Source organism: Phialemonium atrogriseum, assembly GCF_030411735.1.
Source record: "Phialemonium atrogriseum strain 8032-3 unplaced genomic scaffold QBC33scaffold_8, whole genome shotgun sequence".
NCBI classification, from domain to species: Eukaryota; Fungi; Ascomycota; class Sordariomycetes; order Cephalothecales; family Cephalothecaceae; genus Phialemonium; species Phialemonium atrogriseum.
The window spans coordinates 621,133-640,976 of NW_026848145.1; the positions used below are offsets into that span (position 1 = coordinate 621,133).

General features: G+C 55.3%; 7 protein-coding genes across 7 annotated transcripts; 3 read left to right on the top strand and 4 right to left on the bottom strand.

Annotated features, from left to right (window-relative positions):
• Nucleotides 1-4: 4 nt before the first annotated feature.
• On the top strand, nucleotides 5-915 carry QBC33DRAFT_534004 (splicing factor 3B subunit 5/RDS3 complex subunit 10). The gene is made up of 3 exons (XM_060427507.1): nucleotides 5-158; nucleotides 222-428; nucleotides 514-915. The coding sequence occupies exons 1-3, from the start codon at nucleotides 156-158 to the stop codon at nucleotides 577-579; spliced, it is 276 nt and encodes a 91-aa protein (XP_060285088.1). The 5' UTR covers nucleotides 5-155; the 3' UTR covers nucleotides 580-915.
• On the bottom strand, nucleotides 687-2,465 carry QBC33DRAFT_363944 (MAGE family-domain-containing protein). Its single transcript, XM_060423943.1, has 5 exons — nucleotides 2,312-2,465; nucleotides 2,086-2,152; nucleotides 1,818-2,034; nucleotides 1,626-1,763; nucleotides 687-1,559 (listed from the first exon to the last, which is right to left on the bottom strand). The coding sequence occupies exons 1-5, from the start codon at nucleotides 2,353-2,355 to the stop codon at nucleotides 919-921; spliced, it is 1,107 nt and encodes a 368-aa protein (XP_060285089.1). The 5' UTR covers nucleotides 2,356-2,465; the 3' UTR covers nucleotides 687-918.
• On the top strand, nucleotides 2,444-4,917 carry QBC33DRAFT_448727 (mitochondrial inner-membrane-bound regulator-domain-containing protein; the record flags this gene model as incomplete). The annotated part of the gene is made up of 3 exons (XM_060424486.1): nucleotides 2,444-3,320; nucleotides 3,393-3,667; nucleotides 3,736-4,917. The coding sequence occupies 3 exons, from the start codon at nucleotides 2,444-2,446 to the stop codon at nucleotides 4,915-4,917; spliced, it is 2,334 nt and encodes a 777-aa protein (XP_060285090.1).
• A 488-nt stretch (nucleotides 4,918-5,405) lies between these two features.
• On the bottom strand, nucleotides 5,406-7,399 carry QBC33DRAFT_513796 (translation elongation factor EF-1 alpha; the record flags this gene model as incomplete). The annotated part of the gene is made up of 6 exons (XM_060426006.1): nucleotides 5,406-6,517; nucleotides 6,580-6,718; nucleotides 7,009-7,071; nucleotides 7,169-7,196; nucleotides 7,259-7,297; nucleotides 7,395-7,399. The coding sequence occupies 6 exons, from the start codon at nucleotides 7,397-7,399 to the stop codon at nucleotides 5,406-5,408; spliced, it is 1,386 nt and encodes a 461-aa protein (XP_060285091.1).
• A 1,310-nt stretch (nucleotides 7,400-8,709) lies between these two features.
• Nucleotides 8,710-10,396, top strand: QBC33DRAFT_448459 (L-Aspartase-like protein; the record flags this gene model as incomplete). The annotated part of the gene is made up of 2 exons (XM_060424469.1): nucleotides 8,710-10,124; nucleotides 10,207-10,396. 2 exons carry the CDS (start codon nucleotides 8,710-8,712, stop codon nucleotides 10,394-10,396), a joined length of 1,605 nt encoding a protein of 534 aa, XP_060285092.1.
• Nucleotides 10,397-11,778: 1,382 nt separating this feature from the next.
• QBC33DRAFT_448284 (uncharacterized protein) lies at nucleotides 11,779-13,349 on the bottom strand (the record flags this gene model as incomplete). The annotated part of the gene is made up of 2 exons (XM_060424462.1): nucleotides 11,779-12,880; nucleotides 12,934-13,349. 2 exons carry the CDS (start codon nucleotides 13,347-13,349, stop codon nucleotides 11,779-11,781), a joined length of 1,518 nt encoding a protein of 505 aa, XP_060285093.1.
• A 2,107-nt stretch (nucleotides 13,350-15,456) lies between these two features.
• QBC33DRAFT_534027 (uncharacterized protein) lies at nucleotides 15,457-17,046 on the bottom strand. Its single transcript, XM_060427508.1, has one exon. It carries the CDS (start codon nucleotides 16,871-16,873, stop codon nucleotides 15,740-15,742), a length of 1,134 nt encoding a protein of 377 aa, XP_060285094.1. The 5' UTR covers nucleotides 16,874-17,046; the 3' UTR covers nucleotides 15,457-15,739.
• Nucleotides 17,047-19,844: the final 2,798 nt, after the last annotated feature.

A 19,844-nucleotide genomic window follows, 5' to 3' on the forward strand; every position in this document is an offset into this window, starting at 1 on the left:
TAGGTGGGCAAATCCGCGCTAGTGGTCGCGGCCACCGAAAAAGGCTTTCCGGCACACCTCGGTGACAGCGGGTCCATCCTCCATCCTTTTTTGCCTCGACACCTTGCCGCCGCCCATGAAGTAGCGACTTTCCTAGGGAATTCCAAACTACAAACATGGTAAGTCTCCCCTCCACCTCTCAAGTGGCCACAATACGCTGACCCACCTGCTCCCTCTTCCAGGCCGACAAGCTTCGAACCCAGCAGGAGCTCGAGCGGCTCCAGGCCAAGTACATCGGCACCGGCCACCCCGACACGACGAGCTGGGAGTGGAAAACCAACATCTTCCGCGACACGTACTCGAGCATCATCGGGCATCCGCCCCACGCCGCGTACCTCGCGCTGGCCCAGAACGAGCCCGTCGCCAAAGTCCGCGCGCAGCTGATCCGGGTGAGTTTAACCCCCCCTCCCTCCATAGACTATGCATGCCTCTGCCGACGAGAGTAGCTGACAATGGGTGAACTTTGTGATGCAGAAAATGGTCCAACCGTGCGGTCCGCCGCCGCCGCGGGAGGGCGAAGAGCCCATGCGCCTGCCTTGAGAAGGCGCCCGGTCGCGAGGGGCGTGGGCGCGTGTTATGAGCTGGAGTGGGACGGCTTGAGTGGGCGCCTGGAGGGACTGAGATGTTCCCTGCGCAGCCAGCCACAGCTACCGACAACTACACTGTATTCGGGCATTTGAGGGAATACGCGGAAGTTCCACACTTGCAAAGGACATCTCAAGGGCTGGATGCTAGGAATACCAAGGGATACAAGTGTTGTGTCATTATATGCTCGTTACGCATGTCGACCTGTGATTCAAGGCCGACTCTCATGATACCCATGACAGTATAATACAGGACGACTCTCATGATACCCATGACAGTATAATACAGGACTACCTATTCATCGTCGTCATCATGTGCCGCCGCCCTCCTTCTGCTCCTCCGCACGGCGCTTGGCCCTGCCTCGGCGTGTCCATCGTTCCGGCTCTGATCCGCGACGTCTTCGACCGGCTCGGACTCGTCAGCATCTGCTCGCTCGGCAACCTTCAGAGTCCCCTGCAGCTTCTTCTCCAGCTCCGGCGAAGAACCCCCATAAACCATCCGGACTATGCCGGCGATCGCCTCGTTCGTGACCTCCACCTTCCCCCTGGGCCCGACGTGCCATGTGATCGTGTCGTCGTCGCCCTGCATCTTACTCTCCGATGTCTTGACGAGGTATCCCTGCTTGATCATTCTCTGCAGTACCAGTTCCGTATTCTCCGTCGCGCGATTCCCATCGTTCGGGTTGAGGCTGGGCATGTTCTTGTCCACCACAAGGCGCTGCAAGTGCCTCCGCATTCGGGCATCGCTGAGCTCTCCACCGCTGAGGGTGATGATCGCAACTATGGTCGAGTACAGGCCGACGTAGGAGGCCTCGCCCTCTTGCGACTGAGCCTTGGATGGCGCGATGATTGCCGGGACCCGGTACGCCGCTGGAAGTGTCGAGACGAGTATGTACGCATTCGACGAGGTCTGCCCCTGCGTCTGGGATTTGCCAGCTGTTAAGACCTCCTCTGTCAGCAAGGCAACCGGCACAGCTTAGATTCAGAGGGTATACCACCGACCTTTCCTCTTCTGATCAAGCGACATGACGGACCTGTCCTTCGCCGGCAATTCTACCATCTCCATCCCGAAGGCGGCGATTAGCTGCTTCTGGGCCCCGGCAAACACTTTCCTGAAGGCCCTACCATTCGGCCCCAACACTGAGAGTCACATGGTCAACTAGGATCTGGGGTCAGGTGAGTGAAACAACACACCTTTTTCTTTGATGCCCTCTCTCCGAATCGGTGTCCTGGAGTATTCGCAAGCTAGCGCATAGCGCACCAGCCTCTTGACGAGCTGCTCTTCGGTCGCCGTGTCCCTTCGGACGCCGTTCATAGGATCGCCTCCGTCTGATTCCTCTTCATCCTGGCTCTCTGGTCCACTACCGGCGCCACGCTGTGGGTTCTCCATTTCCTCATCGTCTTCTGCGGGCTTGGGAGAGTCAGCCTCGACCCGATGGGCAAGATGGAGGGGTAAACCTACCACACCCCGCCTTCGCTGAGGCGGCGGCATATTTTTTCGCCTTGTGTAAATAGCTTGCGCCAGTTGGCTGGAGAGGGATAAATTAGTGCTGTCGGTATTTTAATAAGATCAGGAAAGTACAGGTCTTTCTCTCGTGTAAGTCGCCTTTGTCCTTGGGTGGGCCATGCTCTTAACGCGACTTGCGCAGGCCCGGACCGCGTCTCGGTGCGGAAATACGATTACCCACCTAAAAATGCCTGGGCCTAGCACCATCGAGTCGTCCAGGTCCATTATCGATAGCTCCTGGTGCTACAATAGAGAGGTCGGAAAGAGAATTATAGATATTTCTGGGCTGCACGTGGGCCATCATTTAGTCCACATGCTCTCAAGACGGGCGCCGGTTGGGTTTGTGTGCTTGAGCTGCCGATTGACCAACGCTGTTCCTGTAGGCAGCCGGTTTTCTTTGTCGGTTTGTCACAATGCGCTCAGGCGATCCTACAGCGATGCGATCTCACCCGCCAAGTTTGAACAAGATCTGAAGAATCTCACAGACGATGGCGAAGCGTTTCGGCGAGTCAATCACAAACAGAAGGGGAAGGGCAAGCGGCAGTCTTTCCACCGTCCCCGTCCTCAACCGGAGGTCTATCGCTCCAGGGGTCAGCGGGTTCGACCAAAGGCGGAAGCTCTCTCGATAGACATCCTGGGAAGACCAGCACATGCGATTGTCATGAAAGACATTGGCTCATCGAAGAATAAATACAACATACCGCAGACAGAAGCGGAAAATGACTCAGAACCGGTCAACCTGTCCGATGTCCTCAAGCAACAGGCCGGTGTCTCTACTTCAGATGAGGTGCTTCTGAATATTCATGAGCTACGGCCAAGCCAATCGAGACCAATTCCGCAACGAGACTTCGACTCTCTGAGAGATGTTCTTGTTCAGGGGTTTACAAAGGCGCAGCTAGCAGCCTACATGGTTCGCCATCAACCCGAGACCGAGTCCCCGAAAGCTCCCCACAGTTCCAGTGGTGCTCCATGGGTGTTGGAACAGTGGCCATGGGTGCCAGATGCGGCGGTCATGGGCAAGGTGTCTGACCCAGTACTTGATGGGTATTTGCACGCATCCATGTCGCCCAAGGATCAGTTGGCCGTCCGATTGATGCGCGAATGTTGGGCAGTCTCAACACAAGAAGTCGAGAACGGGCAAGGGTACCTTGATGTCAGGTTGCGAGATCTCGAGTTTGCTCTCCTACTAAGTTCGTATCCCCTGCAATCATGTTTGTCTTGATTATTAGCCTTGCCCAAGCTGACACCGGGTCTCATCATAGTTGGAAACGGACAACGGCTTGAAGACATATCCCATTCTCTCTTAGCGCCGGGCAAACAAATCGAAGTCATCCGGCCCGAGAAGGTTGTCAGGATTGTGGCCTCGAAGCCAACAGCTGAAGTAATCCTCGGGGAGATCAACAACGTCCTCGGCAAGCTGGAGACTCGATCCATCGAGGTCAAGCTCCTATCGCCTGGATGCCTGTCCCCCTCGTCGCTGGAAGAAGTTGGCAGAATTACCAATACTGTAGTTCAGCTCGACGAGCCAAACCAGAAGGTATGTATGCCTGAATGAGGGCGTCTTGCTCAAGTTGCCATGGTTACTGACCGTGCTCCTACCGTTAGATTCTTGTCCATTGGATCCCCCCCACCGAGGCGGGCGATGTCCTTGAGAACCTTGGTGATGTAGTATTCCGACTCCTGCTCTCCGCCTCCCGACATGACTACCATGCCGCCGGCAATATAACTGTGGTCCCCGAGGACGATGCGAAAGGAGGAAGGTTCCTCGTCGACTACTACAGCAAGAAGAAGTGGTCATGGAAGGACCGAACCAGCCAGTGGGCACGATGGGTCATGGCAACACCACGAGGTGCCAAGCCTACAGGAAACGAGAAACTGGATAACATCCTTGCCGCGTTTGATTCTTCCACGGAGCTAGAGGCTTCTCAACCACGCGATGAGTCTAGTCTCGCTTCGACAGGCTGGCCAGGGCCCTTGCAGAGATCAACCCGTGCAGTCTTTGGACACATCCTCCATCGATACCCTCCCAAGCACCCAGGGAAGCTCGACCTCTCCCAAGCGGCGATAATCTCCCCGGTCATCCCCCCGCTCTCCAGCCTCGCCTTCCCCAAGGCCATCCAACAACCGCAATCCCACCCCTCCTCCACCATCCTCATGCGCTTCCTCCCCGACCCGGAGCAGGACCCCGCCCTCGTCTCCTCCGCCCCACCCCTCGAGCTCCGCCTCGAAGCCTCCGACACAGAGGTGAGCGGCATCTCCTCCCTGCGCGCCATCACCCGCGCCACAACCCACGACATCCTCGTCCCCTCGGGCCCCGTCGACGTCCGCCTCGCCCGCTCCCTCTTCCACGAGCTCCTGGGCCCCGCCATCGCCGCCGACCCCCGCCACGCCGACCCGCTCCTCGCCTTCCTCGAGGCCGCCGACCTGCGCCCCTCGGCAGGCCGCCTCGTCACCCCCGCCCGCCTGCGCTGCGTCGCCGTCCCAATCTTCGGCTCGGGCCCCGGCTCGGCGGTGCAGCAGCCGCTCCTCGTCGACTACCTCTTCGCCGGCCTCGAGCTGCGCCGCTCCCTTGCCGCCGAATACGACGGCTGGCGCCTCATCTACACGACCGTCGAGGCTGGGCAGGGTGGCGGGCGCCGCGCCGAGCTCGCGCTCGAGGCCGTCCCTGCGTCGGAGGTTGCTGCAGAGGGGACACTGAACAAGCCGCATGACACGCCCGCGTACCTGGCCGTCTTGGCCAGAATGGCGCTTGGTGGCGAGTTCCAGTGGTACGGTGACAATAACTGATGTACCATGGGCAAGATTTTGAAGGGAAGGAAGGGCATTTGTCCTCGCTACAACTACCGTATTATAGTGATAAGATTGGGCATGTAACAAAATAGAGAGTTCGATAGAGATTGGGTGGTCTGCAAGGGCGACGTGAAGTAAAGTAAGGGGTAAGCTGGGAAACGATATCTAAACATTGCCATCATGCAATTCACTTTCTCACACATAAAGGATCATAAATACGTATCACGACTGGGAGGAAAGGGAACCCTGTTTCGGTGATCACTTCTAAGAGAACTCTATTTTGTACTAAAGCACATGTGAGAAGTTTTGATTCGCAGAAAGCCCAGACCCTTCCCTCTCAAAAATGTGCCGCAAAACAAAATTGCCGAGTGCTCGTGCAAAGGAGATTCGTGGTGCGTGCTCGCAAACCCTGCGACAGGTGATCCTCGACGGGCTGGAGAGTTGACTGGAGCCCGTCGCGGAGGGGAGTATCGCGCCTAGAGGATTTATTTCTTGGCGGCCTTGGCAGCGGACTTGGTGACCTTGCCGGAACCGGCAACGGCCTTCTCGACGGCCTTGATGACACCGACAGCGACGGTCTGACGCATGTCACGGACGGCGAAACGACCGAGAGGAGGGTAGTCGGTGAAGGCCTCGACGCACATGGGCTTGGACGGAACCATCTTGACGATGGCAGCGTCGCCGGACTTGATGAACTTGGGGTTGTTCTCAACCGACTTACCAGTACGGCGGTCGATCTTCTCGAGGATCTCGGAGAACTTGCAAGCGATGTGGGCAGTGTGGCAGTCGAGGACGGGGGCGTAGCCGGCACCGACCTGGCCGGGGTGGTTGAGGACGATGACCTGGGCGGTGAAGGAAGCAGCGCCCATGGGAGGATCGTTCTTGGAGTCACCAGCAACGTTGCCACGGCGGATTTCCTTGACAGAGACGTTCTTCACGTTGAAGCCGACGTTGTCACCGGGGAGACCCTCAGCGAGCTGCTCGTGGTGCATCTCCACAGACTTGACTTCAGTGGTGACGTTGGAGGGGGCGAAAGTGACGACCATGCCGGGCTTGATGATACCAGTCTCGATACGGCCGACGGGCACTGTTCCAATACCGCCAATCTTGTAGACATCCTGAAGGGGAAGACGAAGGGGCTTGTCGGTGGGACGCTTGGGGGGCTCGATGGCATCGATGGCCTCGAGAAGGGTCTTGCCGGTGACCTCGTTGCCACCCTTGATCTCCTTCTTCCAGCCCTTGTACCACGGGCAGTTGGTGGAGGCAGCAAGCATGTTGTCGCCGTTGAAGCCCGAGATGGGAACGAACGGAACCTGCTTAGGGTTGTAACCAACCTTCTTGATGAAGTTGGAGGTCTCCTTGATGATTTCGTTGTACCGCTCCTCAGCCCACTTGGCAGTGTCCATCTTGTTGATGGCGACGATAAGCTGCTTAACACCGAGGGTGTAGGCAAGCAGAGCGTGCTCACGAGTCTGGCCATCCTTGGAGATACCAGCCTCGAACTCACCAGTACCGGCGGCAATGATGAGGATAGCGCAATCGGCCTGGGAAGTACCAGTAATCATGTTCTTGATGAAGTCACGATGACCCGGGGCATCTGGGAGGAGATGTCTGTTAGTATGACCGATGGGCTTGTGAGGAAGGTCTTGAGGGACATACCGATGACGGTGACATGGTACTTGGGAGTCTCGAACTTCCAGAGGGCGATATCAATGGTGATACCACGCTCACGCTCGGCCTTCAGTTTGTCCAAAACCCAGGCATACTTGAAGGAGCCCTTGCCAAGCTCAGCGGCTTCCTGTCATCGGAGTCAGTGGTTGCTAGGTAACAGGCGGCAACAAGACGTTGGGCATGGATTTTTTTTATAGAATGGTCCGTGCTCAGAATGACCCAATGATGGGTAAAAATTTTCGGGCTTTTTGTGACTTTGTGGCGAGGCGACTGCGGGGTCGTTGGACTCCCACTGCTGATCGCCCCGCACACAATTCAGAGTATTCGAAATCGAGCAAATGTGGATGGGAGGAAAACAAAGGACATATATGGAGGTGTAGAGTAGATGTGTAGAGTAAATCGATCGGAATGACTGACCTTCTCGAACTTCTCAATGGTACGCTTGTCGATACCACCGCACTGGTAGATCAAATGGCCGGTCTATCGTGGTTGTCAGCTTGGCTCGTCTCTCTGATATTGCCCGATGCCGACCGAAGGTGGAATCGGGCGGCACCGAGGGATTTGGGATGATGCTTACCGTCGTGGACTTGCCAGAGTCGACGTGGCTGGACGCCCATGTTAGTTTGTCTGCAAAACCTTTCGTAGTCAGTGTGATGGGAGGACAAACCCGATGACGACGAGGTTAATGTGAGGGCGCTCGTCCTTTCTATTGAGATGTTAGCAAATATGTCAGAAATAATGAAGACGATGAGGGAGAGCGCTGCGATCGAACGCGTCGCCGCCTCTTGTGGATGGCTGCTTACCCCATGTTGACGGTATTGCGAGGATTTCAATAACGGTGGTGGTTTGGTGAAGGGGATAAAGGTCTTGAGATACTTGTTAGATGTCTGACGAAGGATTTGATGAAGTTTTCGTGCCGGAGACTTACTTGTTTACCAGACAAGACTGCTTAAGAATCTAGGTATGGAGACACCTTTTGAAAGGAAGAAGGAAGAAGAGGTGAGGGGCAGTTTCGAGTTTTGTACTCGTGGCTGGGGGGGGAGGGGCGATTTGTTTGGTGGGGCAGAGTGAAAAAAAAGATTTGAGGCTGGCGGGGTTAAAGCCCCTCGCGGCATGACTACCAAGGTACGTATCCGTACATACCTACCTAATTCACTCTTTCCCTGTTGGTCGCATTCACTTTTTGCCGCCAGGGAAGGAGGTTGGACCCTGGTAAGTGCAAGGTTGGACCTGCGAACTTGAAGGCCGAGCTAGGTATCTTGTACATCGCGAGCTTGCCATTTACCTTCTCGAGGACCAGATCTTTATTTGGGTACTGCTAGAACTTCTCTGGGTGTTTTATTGTACGGCCAGAATGCGCCCCTCAATGGCACATGTTTTCTGTCTCCCTGCTGCCCACAGGGTGGCGATGGTTTGGGCTCGCTTAGTGCATTTGGTTTGGAACCCAACATCTACCCTCAGAGGTACGTATTTTCCAACTGCCTTCGACCGAGAAGGAGCGCAAACTAAGCTTCCACTCCTTTACATACGGTGTGACTCATGGCTGTTATCGCACTTTTTTTCCTTTCCACTCACCTTAGAAAACCTTGAATATGTGCTAGCTTGGCTACCTAGGTACTTACAGTGGTGGGGTAAGTTTCACTGTAGGTCCATGTATTTCTCTCCTCTCACCACCTTGCTTAGCGCATTTTCTGCTGCGCGCGCCTAGTTTGCTACCCACGCCTGGGGTCTGTGCGCCGCAGGTGGTGACGGGCCGGGAAATTTTACGACCACCTGCTAGAAATCTTGCCGGCCTGCCACTACCTGTGATGCACAGACGCGCAGCAAGGCCCCTTTCCAGGACCCGGCAGGGTAATAGGTACTTTTGCACCATAGCACAGCATCTGCCGTTGGCCCGTTGAGAGGAGGTTCCCCGGCAACCGGAAACTTTTTCTCGCCGGGGGAATACGGATGCTCTCCCATCTTCGCCGTGGCTCTCCATCGCAAAGACAAAAGACAGGAATCTCGCTCGCTTGAAGCATCTTTGCAGTAGTTAAACTCGGGAAGCTTATTTGCCTCGTCCCAATTGGCCTGCCAGGTGACCAGGAACAAACGTTTTAGACCTGCTTTTTCCAAATCATGTTTCGATCGGTGCGATCTCCGGCCTCTAGGCCCGCCTTAAGCTGCCTGGTTGGGCCGAAGCCGAGCACAAGGGCACTCAGCACATGCTTGAGTTCTTGTAGGACTCGGGCAATGCTGACTCCGCTCAATTCCAAACCTCAGACCTCCACCCAACATCTGAGATTCTTCCACCTGACAACAACAAGAATGGCCGCCAACACGAGAACCGAGAGCGATGCGTTCGGCGAGATCCAGGTCCCCGGCGACAAGTACTGGGGCGCCCAGACGGAGCGCTCGCTGTCCAACTTCCGCATCAACCAGCCCCAGGACCGCATGCCTCCGCCGATTGTCAAGGCATTTGGAATTTTGAAGGGCGCTGCGGCAACGGTCAACATGCGCTATGGGCTAGATGCTAAAATCGGCCAGGCCATCCAGCAGGCCGCAAAGGAGGTCGCTGACCTCAAGCTGATCGACCACTTCCCTCTGGTCGTCTGGCAGACTGGGTCTGGCACTCAGTCCAACATGAACGCCAACGAGGTCATCAGCAATCGTGCGATTGAGATTCTTGGCGGCACTATGGGCAGCAAGAAGCCTGTCCACCCGAACGACCACGTCAACCGGTCCGCCTCTTCCAACGACACCTTCCCGACTGTTATGCACATTGCTGCTGTTCTTGAGATCGAGAACGAGCTTCTTCCTGCCTTGCACAGCCTGCGCGACGCCCTACAGACCAAGGTTGACGACTTTGAGGCCAAGAAGATTATCAAGATCGGCCGGACACACCTCCAGGATGCTACACCCCTTACACTGGCGCAAGAGTTCAGCGGCTACGTCGCCCAGCTAGAGTTTGGCATCAAGCGTGTTGAGGGCTCGGTGCCCGACCTGCGCCTCCTGGCCCAGGGCGGCACAGCTGTCGGCACAGGCATCAATTCATTCGAGGGCTTTGCCGAGGCTATTGCGGAGGAGGTGACCAAGATGACCGGCACCGAGTTTAAGACGGCGCCGAACAAATTCGAGGCCCTTGCTGCACACGACGCTGTTGTCCAGGCGTCAGGCACCCTGAACACGCTTGCCACATCTCTCACCAAGATTGCGCAGGACATCCGGTACCTTGGCAGTGGGCCGAGATGCGGGCTTGGAGAGCTTAACCTGCCCGAGAATGAGCCGGGCAGCTCCATCATGCCAGGCAAGGTCAACCCGACGCAATGCGAGGCGCTGACCATGGTGTGCGCCCAGGTCATGGGCAACCACGTCGCGTGCACGATCGGTGGCATGAACGGCCAGTTCGAGTTGAACGTCTACAAACCCCTGATAATCCGCAATCTGCTGCATAGTATCCGCCTACTTTCGGACGGCATGCGGAGCTTTGAGCAGAACCTTGTAAAGGGTCTGCAGGCAAATGAGGAGAAGATCGCTAGCATCATGAAGGAGTCGTAAGTCTTACCTGCTTCTACCCCTTACCCCCCCCACCCCCTTGTCTCCAGGACATGACTGGTTTGGCTTACAATCTTGCAGGCTCATGCTTGTTACCTGCCTTAACCCCAAGATCGGCTACGATATGGCGAGCAAGGTCGCCAAGAATGCTCACAAGAAGGGCCTGACTCTCAAGCAGAGCGCCTTGGAGCTCGAGGCGCTGACCAGCGAGGAGTTCGATGCTCTGGTCAAGCCAGAGCTCATGGTCGGGCCCAAGCCTTACAAGGGCTAGGCGAATCCAGCATCTGCCACAACATGTGTTGGGAAGCCACCTATTCTAGGACGAACCTGGATGTGGACTGCATGGGACGCGAGCAACAACTATATAGCCGGATGGTTTATGTATTGCCACATGTAAACTCAGCCCAACCGACATATATACTAGATACCATGTACATGCTTAGAAAAGAAGAAACAGACTGGTCCAGCCATTTTGGTTGACGATTTGTCGGAAATTGTCGGCTACATCAAAATTCCAACTGCAGAGACAGCACCCAGACAGAGTTGGATTGGGAAGGGAGAACCCACTCCATACCACTCCAAACTCGGCAGTGATCAACATCCTCACAACAAGCCTCCCTTGGAAGGACCCAAGGCATTCATGGTGCCCTCGATAGACTCAACAGAGTTGGGAAACGGTCGATAAGATGCTCGGGGAGTTTTGGCCATAGATGCCCCTATTCTGATGCTGAGCAGCTTCGTGGATGAAGGTTAGGGAAATGGAATTTTAAAAGAAAAAACCTTGTGACATTTTGACACTACTACCCTATGATGATGGACGGCATCGCATCCGTATACAGTCTGCCGCACACACTGTCACCGAACCCCGTCTCCACTGTCAACACCCGTGTCCGTTATCAGCCTGAGCAAGATGGTCCACACCCCTAACGTGCTAAGAACATTTTATATTGGAGGGAATCTCGTCCATCTGTTTCTGGGGAATCCTACAAGGAACTCAAGGAAAAAGGAAACCGGTGCCCAAGACTCTCCAGCTCTCGGCTCAGACGGGATATCATAAAAGTGGACAAGTGAGGTGGTAGAGTCAAGTCCGCAGCACGACGAACCCTGATACAAGTCAACTTTTTATCTCATCCCACTTTTGGTCTAAAAAGAGGAGGGGCCAAGGCCAACATGCCTAGGCAACCCTATGATAAAATGGTACATGGGAAGAGAAAGCTGCGCTCTTGCTATCGGGGTATAACCATAGGTCGATCGCAAAGTTCGTGGCTGCGCTGCCATGTCCGACCTGAGTTGCGGGGATCCATCGCCAAGACCCCTAATAAAACTTTGACATTGTACACCTGGAGGACCGTAAAAGACGAGGTCGCAGAAGTCGATAAAGAGAAGAGTAAGAAAATTGGGTGAATCGGGTATGCTGCTAGCTGGACTTGTTGATGATAACACGACAAAACAAAAGAAAAGGACGCGATCATTCGAGGTGGATCGCGAGTTTTGCGAGTCGAAACAGGATGCGGAGTCTCGCGAGTCAACTCGCGCCTGGCTAGCCAGGGAGTTGCAAATGGAAAAAGGAAAAAGGAGCAAAACGCCATCTGGTCGATTGCTGAACGGAGGGCTGAGCCTTGTGCAAATACTATTCGGGAGTTTCCGCGGTGCTTATCGTCGAACCTTGAAGTCGTCACGCTGCTTCAGCCGACTTGTTCTCCAGCCCTCGTACCATTGCTCCCGGCTGGCCTCACGAAGCTCGCCACGCCATTCGCTGAAAACGGCGTCCTTGAGACGAAGAAAGTCGCAGTGATTCTGGTCGTATGGATCAGCGAAGCCCCAGGGGAATTGACGGCCAACAACACCGGGCTCGTAGATGTCTGGGCTGATGATTGACATCGGGACGTAGGGAATCTCGTCCTCCTTCGGTTTGTCATCAGAGATCTTGTTGCGCTGAACAGAGCCAGTTGACTGCCGCTTCGACTTCGGGGTCATGGACGAATAGCGTCCTTGGATTGGAAGCTCGTCGTCCGCGGGACCATCGCCGTCGCTGTGTCCCGAGTCGACGTCCTCTAATTCCTCTTCTTCCTCCTCGATCCTACTAGAATCCGGGGTGCCATGGTCCTCGTCGTCCAATCCGAGAGCCTCCAACGGGTCAAGATTCGCCTTCTTCAGACTCTCCCAGACTGTCTTCTTCAGCACATTCATGTGCTTGGTTGTGATGGTGTCAGCCTTGGAGATCACAGGGATGACAGTGGTCTTGGCCTGGAGTGTCCGCAGGACTTGTAAGTCGAGATCTTCGTCTAGACCCCCGAGAACGCGAGCGGGAAAATGGTGGCCCCCGTTCTGCTGGCCGTTGGCCGTAGCCGCCTTGCTCGCCGCAATATTCCTGTCCAGACGGGCCGGATCGAGGACTAGGAAGGCGGCATGAATGTGGGTGTCTTGTACGCCAGGCGACCGTACGACCTTCATCTCCTCTGCGAATGTCTCTTCAAATTTGCTTTCCAAGAACGACGACATCTCCCGGAGCTGCAAATCCACGACATTCTTCTCCAGGCCCTCGGAATCCCACAGCGTCAAGCCAATACGCTCACCGTCAATCTCGGTTTCGAGGTAGTGCGGAATGAAGTTGCCCGAAGGCGGGGCTTTGGGAACAAAATCATCGTGGTCGACGGTCATCTTGGATCGTTTCTTCGCGGGCAACGCGAGAGACATCTTTAGGAACTCGAGAAATGAGGTCTTCCCGGCGTTACGGGTGCCAATGATGAGGATGCTGGAAATAGTCAGCATGGGGCTGACTGGGAACCAGGCCTGATAGGAACTTACTTGAACGGCGTGGGGTCTTTCCTTCTCCGGACCCTCCTAGGGCTGTTTATGGTGCTGATTGCGCTGCTCGCATAGCTGTATCGGCCGCGATGGGTCATACTCTCCGTGCGAGCGTAGGGGTCAACCCAAGCACCGGTCGGGAGAGGAGGAGGCACACTGACGATCGAGTATGCAGGTTCCATTGATGGGCGCGGAGTGGATGAGGCGTGGTAATCGGCTTGTCCACCAGCGATGATGTTCAGGGAGTCGGAACGATCTTCGCCGGTGAAAAGCTGGGTGGGGGGTGCGCCATTATAGAGCTGGGGAAGACGCGGGGGCGACTTGGATACGGAAGCATCGCGTTGGCGCTGGAGCTCCTGCTCCCTCAAGGCCTGCTGCTTCCTCAAGTCGCCACTTTTACTCCGTCGGAGCAGCATGCCGAGACTAGAGCGGCGAGGGGGAAGGCTCATTTCTCAAGCAAGGACCTAAGGTAAACTCGACAGCTACTGGTCATGAATGTCTGGATGTTTTAAGCTTCCAAAACCGGCGGGCTCGCTGCGCAGATGGGGGTCAAGGTTTGTGTCAGAGTGAGAGCGGGTCGAGAAACGGGCTGCTCCAGTCGTGAATATTGGGTAAGCACCTTTCCTTCTTTCCGGTTGCTCGTCGCGCCCCTTATTGGATGTACCGAGCGAGGGAGAACGCGATTGGCGCCTTCTTCAGATGTTGACGTCAGGCGGTCTTTGTCGAGGAGAAAAAGGGTTGGAACACCGGGTAAAGGTGAGAAAGGTGAGTAGTAGAGGTAGGCGTAGAATGTAGGTGGTTTGAAGGTGGTCAAAGAGCAGGAGACTTCAGCTCGTGTTCTGCAACATGCGCTGTTAGCCTGTGATCGCCCAGAGTGTCAAATGCTATTCAGATCCCCGATGTGATGCAGGCCAATGGCCAAATAAACCAATATGGCTGGGTGAATACCGTCGGAAAGGCTCCTCTTTCCAACTCTCGTCCTGGCGACAAGCTGCAAGGAAAATGCCAGTTTATCCGAGGCGGCTAGCTCCCGCATCCAAAAAGATCCATGGGATCGCGGACTCAGGGGAATAGAACCAGGATGGAAAAGCGCGTACCTTTGAAGATTATCTCGAGGAATATGCGGATAGTTCGAAGGCTGGAATCAGGAGGCAGTCTCGTGAAGCGAAAGTAGAATCGAAATGGGAGTGTCGATGCGGAATCCAAACGAACTAGATCGGACAGCAGGGCATCCCAGAGTCCACAGTGAGGGTAATGAGAGAAGTGGGAGGGTAAATCGATATGAGAAAGGGCCTGAGCAAGCAGCTGTCGCCAACGAAGGGGACACGCAGCAGCACCACCGGGAGGATGCAGCTTCGGTGAGGTAATGAGAGTTATTAATCGGCGATGTCCTTCCCAACTCCCCAAGGATAGGTAGATCTGACAAAGTCTTCGAGAAGGGATCCAGGGGTCGTAGATTACAATGAGGAGCAGAAAAACCCGGTGCAGACCGCGGGACCCTGAGCGCGACGCTACTAACGCTATTTGGCAAGCATAATGGATTATGGAGTACTTATTCCTCTACCTACATACAGCTAGTTCCAGTGTACCTACCTGCAAAGGGTACTTCACAGCTGGGGACGGGGATCAAGAGTCAGGAAGTTACCAAGGTTATCAGTCTATTATCGTCATGCGCAGTACCATAGCGAAGATCAAGAATCAGAGTCACGGAATGGAAGCCACACGGCTCGGCCTGTCTCACACACATGGAAGTTTGGAGCTTGCCTGTTGTTGCTGGGTGCCACGTGAAATCTAACACCTCGTACCACGCTAGCTGTTAAAATGAGCTGCATTCAAAAAGGAGTAATTTACGCAGAGGTACATAGAGATTTATCCAGGCAGGTACGTGTGGGATTCCCCGTAACGCCGTTAGCGGCGTACATAGTAGACAGCAGCAAAGACGGATAGGTAGGCAGTACTCACCATTTTCCCCAGGTGGCCCCTTCCGTGATGAGTGGGCGCGCGGTTCCACATTACGACTTCCCCTCGCTCTGGTTCGGTCAGCTTCTCGTCTCCAGAGCCCCTGAATCAAATTAGCGTTGCAGAAACCGCCAGCCAACCAGGAGCCGCGCTCAGTCAAGCTTCGTAATCCACAGATGACATCCTCCGATCCATCTGGTCCAGAGAATTCTTCCGATTCATCTTTCATGTTTCCCCGAACGGCTCCTAGCAGCTCAAAATGGCACGACCCAGGGCTGCATATGGTCCACCTCTTCTCTCTTCCGCTGTGGGAAGTTGGGAACGTGTCACAGGTCCAGGCGCCTACCCTTCTCTAGGTGTACGCGTATGGGCCGGGCGCTCCCTACCCTACCCCGTAGGGATCCGTTGGAATTTAGAGAAACCGCCCAGCCCAATCTCGGAAAGGAGCGTCTCGAAGAACGGTAAGTCGCGTGGATAGAAACAGAGAAGGGTCCAGTACAAAGAAGCTTTGATGAAAACCCCCGTAATTACCAGCTTGGTCCGTTTCAGCCCATTAATGGCAGACCCGTCTCTTGCCTCCTTCACATATTCAGAACTTTAAGACTTGATTATCTGAGGTAGGTATTTCAAGGGGGATTATGAAGTACACATACAGTGTAGAGCGAGTATGGAGTATCCCAACCCTCATCGACAGGCCAAACCCACTGGCCAAACTCCCCGTCTACCTCTCTATGGCATCCATCCCTCTATCCTATGGACCTGTGCAAACCATGATATTGTACATACATGACCAAGATAAGCTCTATGACCCTAGACCGCCCAGCTTAGTTTTTTACAGAGATGTGATTCAGCCCTCGAAGACTTCGTGCTGCAGCTCCACCCCAAATTCCTTGGCCATATCCTTCATCCTGGCCTCCATCTCATCCTCCATACCCCCGCCGAAGCCCAGGATCTGGCGGACCTTGAAGAAGTAGAACAGGATATCAGACGCCACCATCACCGTCTTGAACAGCACGTGCCGCCACGCGTTACTCGCCCGCTCAGGCCACGGGAGGTTTGGATCCTGGAAGAGGCTTCGGCTGGCCCACTCGCCCATCATCTTGACCCGGTTGACCGGCGAGCCCATGTACTGGTTGTCAGCCTGGACGATGCGCATGTTGCGCCCGATGAAGATCAGCTCCTTGGGCAGCTTGTCCTCGTCGCTGAGCATGTCGCGGATGCCCTGCTTCATGCGCTGCTGCATCTCGTAGTGGCGTTCACTCGGAGTCATGCCGTCCAAGTCGGCCAGCATGTCCTTGCTAAACTGGCCACCTTCGTAAGGACGCATCAACGTTGCCGACGCGAACAGGTCTGCCGCCTTCATCCCCCATTCCTGGGTTATCTTGGAGATGGTCTTGTTGTCGAAGGTCATCAGCGCCTTCCAGAATACGCTATATTCGTGCCGGAACTTGGGCGTCATGTACACGTAGAGGCCGTGGTCGATCAGAACGAGCTCGGCGCGACCGCTGGGCAGCCGGCGGATGAAGATGTTGCCGGGGTGCGGGTCGCAGTGCACCACACCCCATTTGAAGATCTGAGCCGAGAACAAGTCGACCATGGTCGTCATGACATCTTTAGTCGACACGCCCAAGCCTCCCTTCCCTCGCGATCCCCTCCACTCAGTACGTTCCGGCTTCAGCTTGTCGGTGTTGGGATTCTCGCGTAGTTCTCTCCGCAGGGCGTCCATATCCGGTGAGCTGAGGGGTGTTTGGCGGATGCCTGGAGAACCGGCTCCGTATCCACCTAGCCACGGTGCTGTCATTGCTTCCCGGTCCCAGAGTCGCACGCCCTCGATCCACTCCGCCGTAAGCACCCTCTTAGACGATAGTTCGGGATAAACCGAGGGGATATAGACCCGCCCACGTAGGCTTGGCTCCTCGCTGACCAGCTGGCGCATCAGCTCCGAGTTTCTGGCCTCGTTTTCGAAGTCCGTCTCGAGCATCAGACGCTCCGTGATGAAGGGTATCAAGCTGTAAAGCGGCAGGTCGAACAGCGCGGTGTAGGCCTTAGTTACGACTCTAGGGAGGGAAGTATCGGGTTAGAAACAATTTCAACGGCGAATCGGAGAGGACGAACACAGCACACGACTCACTTGAAAGCCCACAGGTCCCAGCCAATCTGCTTCGCAATCTCCGGCTTCTGTATCTTGATGGCAACCTCCCTCCCGTCCGCCAACTTCGCCCAGTGCACCTGGGCAACGCTGGCGCTCGCCCTCGCCGTCCGTTCCATGACGCCCAGCCCCTCCCTCCCCGCGAAGCTGACGCCAAAGACCTCCTCGACGCCCCTGCCGCCAAAGTCCTCGCGGATCACCTTCTCGACCTCCTCCCACGAGTCCTGGGGCGCGTCGTCGAACATGCGGGCAAACATGCGCGCGAACTCGGGCGGCAGCACCGCCGTCTGCATGGCGATGGCCTGGCCGATCTTGAGGTAGAGCCCGCCGTTGCTCCGCAGCAGGTCGAACAGGCGCTCGGCGTTGCGGCGGTGCAGGTCCGAGACGCCGCCGGCGGAGCCGATCAGCGGCAGCGGCTCCGGGCGGAAGTTGATCTTGTAGTCCAGCGCCGCGAGGAGGCCGAACCCGAACGTGCGCAGCGACCGCGCGATGCCCGACGCGTACACGCGCCGGTCGACGGCGTAGATGCCGCCCAGCACGGCCGACAGGACGAGCAGCCGGCGCAACCACTTGCGCGTGCGGGTGTAGGTGCGGGCGGCCCGCGGTGCGCCGAGAGATGCCGGGGACGGGGGAATGACCGGTCGGAAAGGTCCGCCGGGAGACTGGATGCGGGGGGCGGAGGTAGTCGTTAGGAGACGGCGGGCGGGGAGGAGCTTCGAAATCGCTCTCGCTGCCGGGCGCGAGGCGAAGGTTGGCCTACATGGTGCAGGTCGTAATGCAACGGATCGAGATAATCTAGTGGCAGCTGCTGCCCAGGGGGTCGCATGCCGCCACCCCCGGCTTGCTACACCCTGCAGAATCATAGCTACCAGCTCCGGTTGCGGTTATGCTAGGTCTTCCCTGTGCTCATCGTAAAACACCAAGGGAGCGGTAGCAACGTAACACAGGCGGGCGGTGTTGGTATTTATATGGTAAGCGATGAAGAGCCTGGTGGAGGACTAGCGAGTAGCGACGCAATCCGATATCTCCAGGAGGATCAGCGAAATCCGATAGTGGAGCTTATCATTAATCAGCCCACTAAAACAGGGTACTGGACTGGACTTAACTGGAGGCACCTCCGGGTTTTGTGTTTCGAAGCAAATCGATGATCCGATATGTTTACAGCGGAAAAAATTGAATCAAACGAGATTTTGGACTCATTGAAGCTGTAGTATAGAAACCAACTATATCCAACACGGGTTTAAGATGGATTGCTGGTGCTTCAAAGGGATGAGGGATGGATGATGCTCGGAGATACTGGGCCACCGCGGGGCGTTTCGGGCCCGGCCGACCGGGGCAGGTCCATCGTTTGCGCCACGTATGGCGGTGCGCCGAGCCCCTGGCCCAGGATCTAGATAGAACTGGTTCCTTCGGCCGCACTACTCTCGCACTAAATTTCTTTAGTTCGGGGTTGGTAGGTAGGAGGTAGGTACTTTAGGTAGTGTGCTGCTTGTTCAACCTGCCACCAACTTCTCACGTCAGATATTCCAATTCATTCCAGGTTCAGGAGAAGGTTTTGTTAGGTTCGGCCGATCGTCAGTGTGCATGGCTCCTCAAACCCAAAATATCACCTGCACCAAAATAGCGACGAACTCTCATCCAAAACCCAATTACCAGCCCCCCGGTGTTGATAGTCCGCATATCGCCATTATTAAAATTCCCCACATGCATTTTTGTCCTATCATCACAGCTACAGATATACAAAACCGGGCTGCTGCTGCTTACATAGTGCGACTGTACCCCTCTCGCTTGCTCCGGCTCGTCAACATCCAACTGTATTACCTGGGTATCTCGTCTGCTGGTCCTCTTGTAGGCTCATTCTTGCCGGAACAATCAAACAAAATAGGTAGCGACCAATCGACACAGATTATGCAATCAGTAACTAGGTACATTGGGGGTTGGCAGGTAGACTAGGAACCTACCTAAAACCTTCACGTTCGATACGTACTAATTACACAGTAGTGTAAAGTCAGTCCTCCCTCTCTCTTTTCTCGTACAGCGAGTGACATCAGTGGATTCTTGCATGGCATGGCACCGCTTTGGGAGGAGCAAGTAGGTTGGTGCTGTGGTAGAACCAAGATCCCAACGGATCGTGAGACAACGTCTGGCCCTGTAGTTCATGTCTACCCCTGTCACCATTGCAGGGGAGCTTCGGAACGCGTCTTAGGTAAGGATGAATTCCGTAGGCAGTTCAAGTAAGACCCAGCCCGCCTCGGAAACGGGCTGCCAACAATGCCTTCCCAAAGATTGGGTTAAGAGCCGAGAATAGTTGTTCAAATTGCGGCTTATTAGGGGGTTCTTCATTGTGGCCCATGGCTACGGGCGATGGCCCGGCTCGGAGCGTCGGACTGCCTTCTCCGCCCTTTGCTTTATTTAGCCTGCTCTCCCGTGGAAGCAGCCACCTAGACAACCGACAAGCTACCTACGTCCGTATTTTATACGTTATTGTATTTTATTTAATCCTAGTTTCTAATTGCCTATTGTCCATTTTGCCACTGCCAGGCGGCTTTTTAGCAGCCATTACAGCATTGAAATGTAGAGTCAAGATTTGCAAGAGAGTTTCCCTGCTCGTATGTGCGCAGTAATGGCAAGATTTAAACTTGAGACGTGAGAACTTCCATTCTCGATACATCAACTCCCTCAGTTCCACTACCCTGGACTCCCACCCCTGTTAACCCACTCTCTGCACGTGCGTACTATCGTAAAAGCTCCAGCCAGACCTTTACACTTCCACTAGAGCCAACCTAGCTGCGTTAGGCAGTTC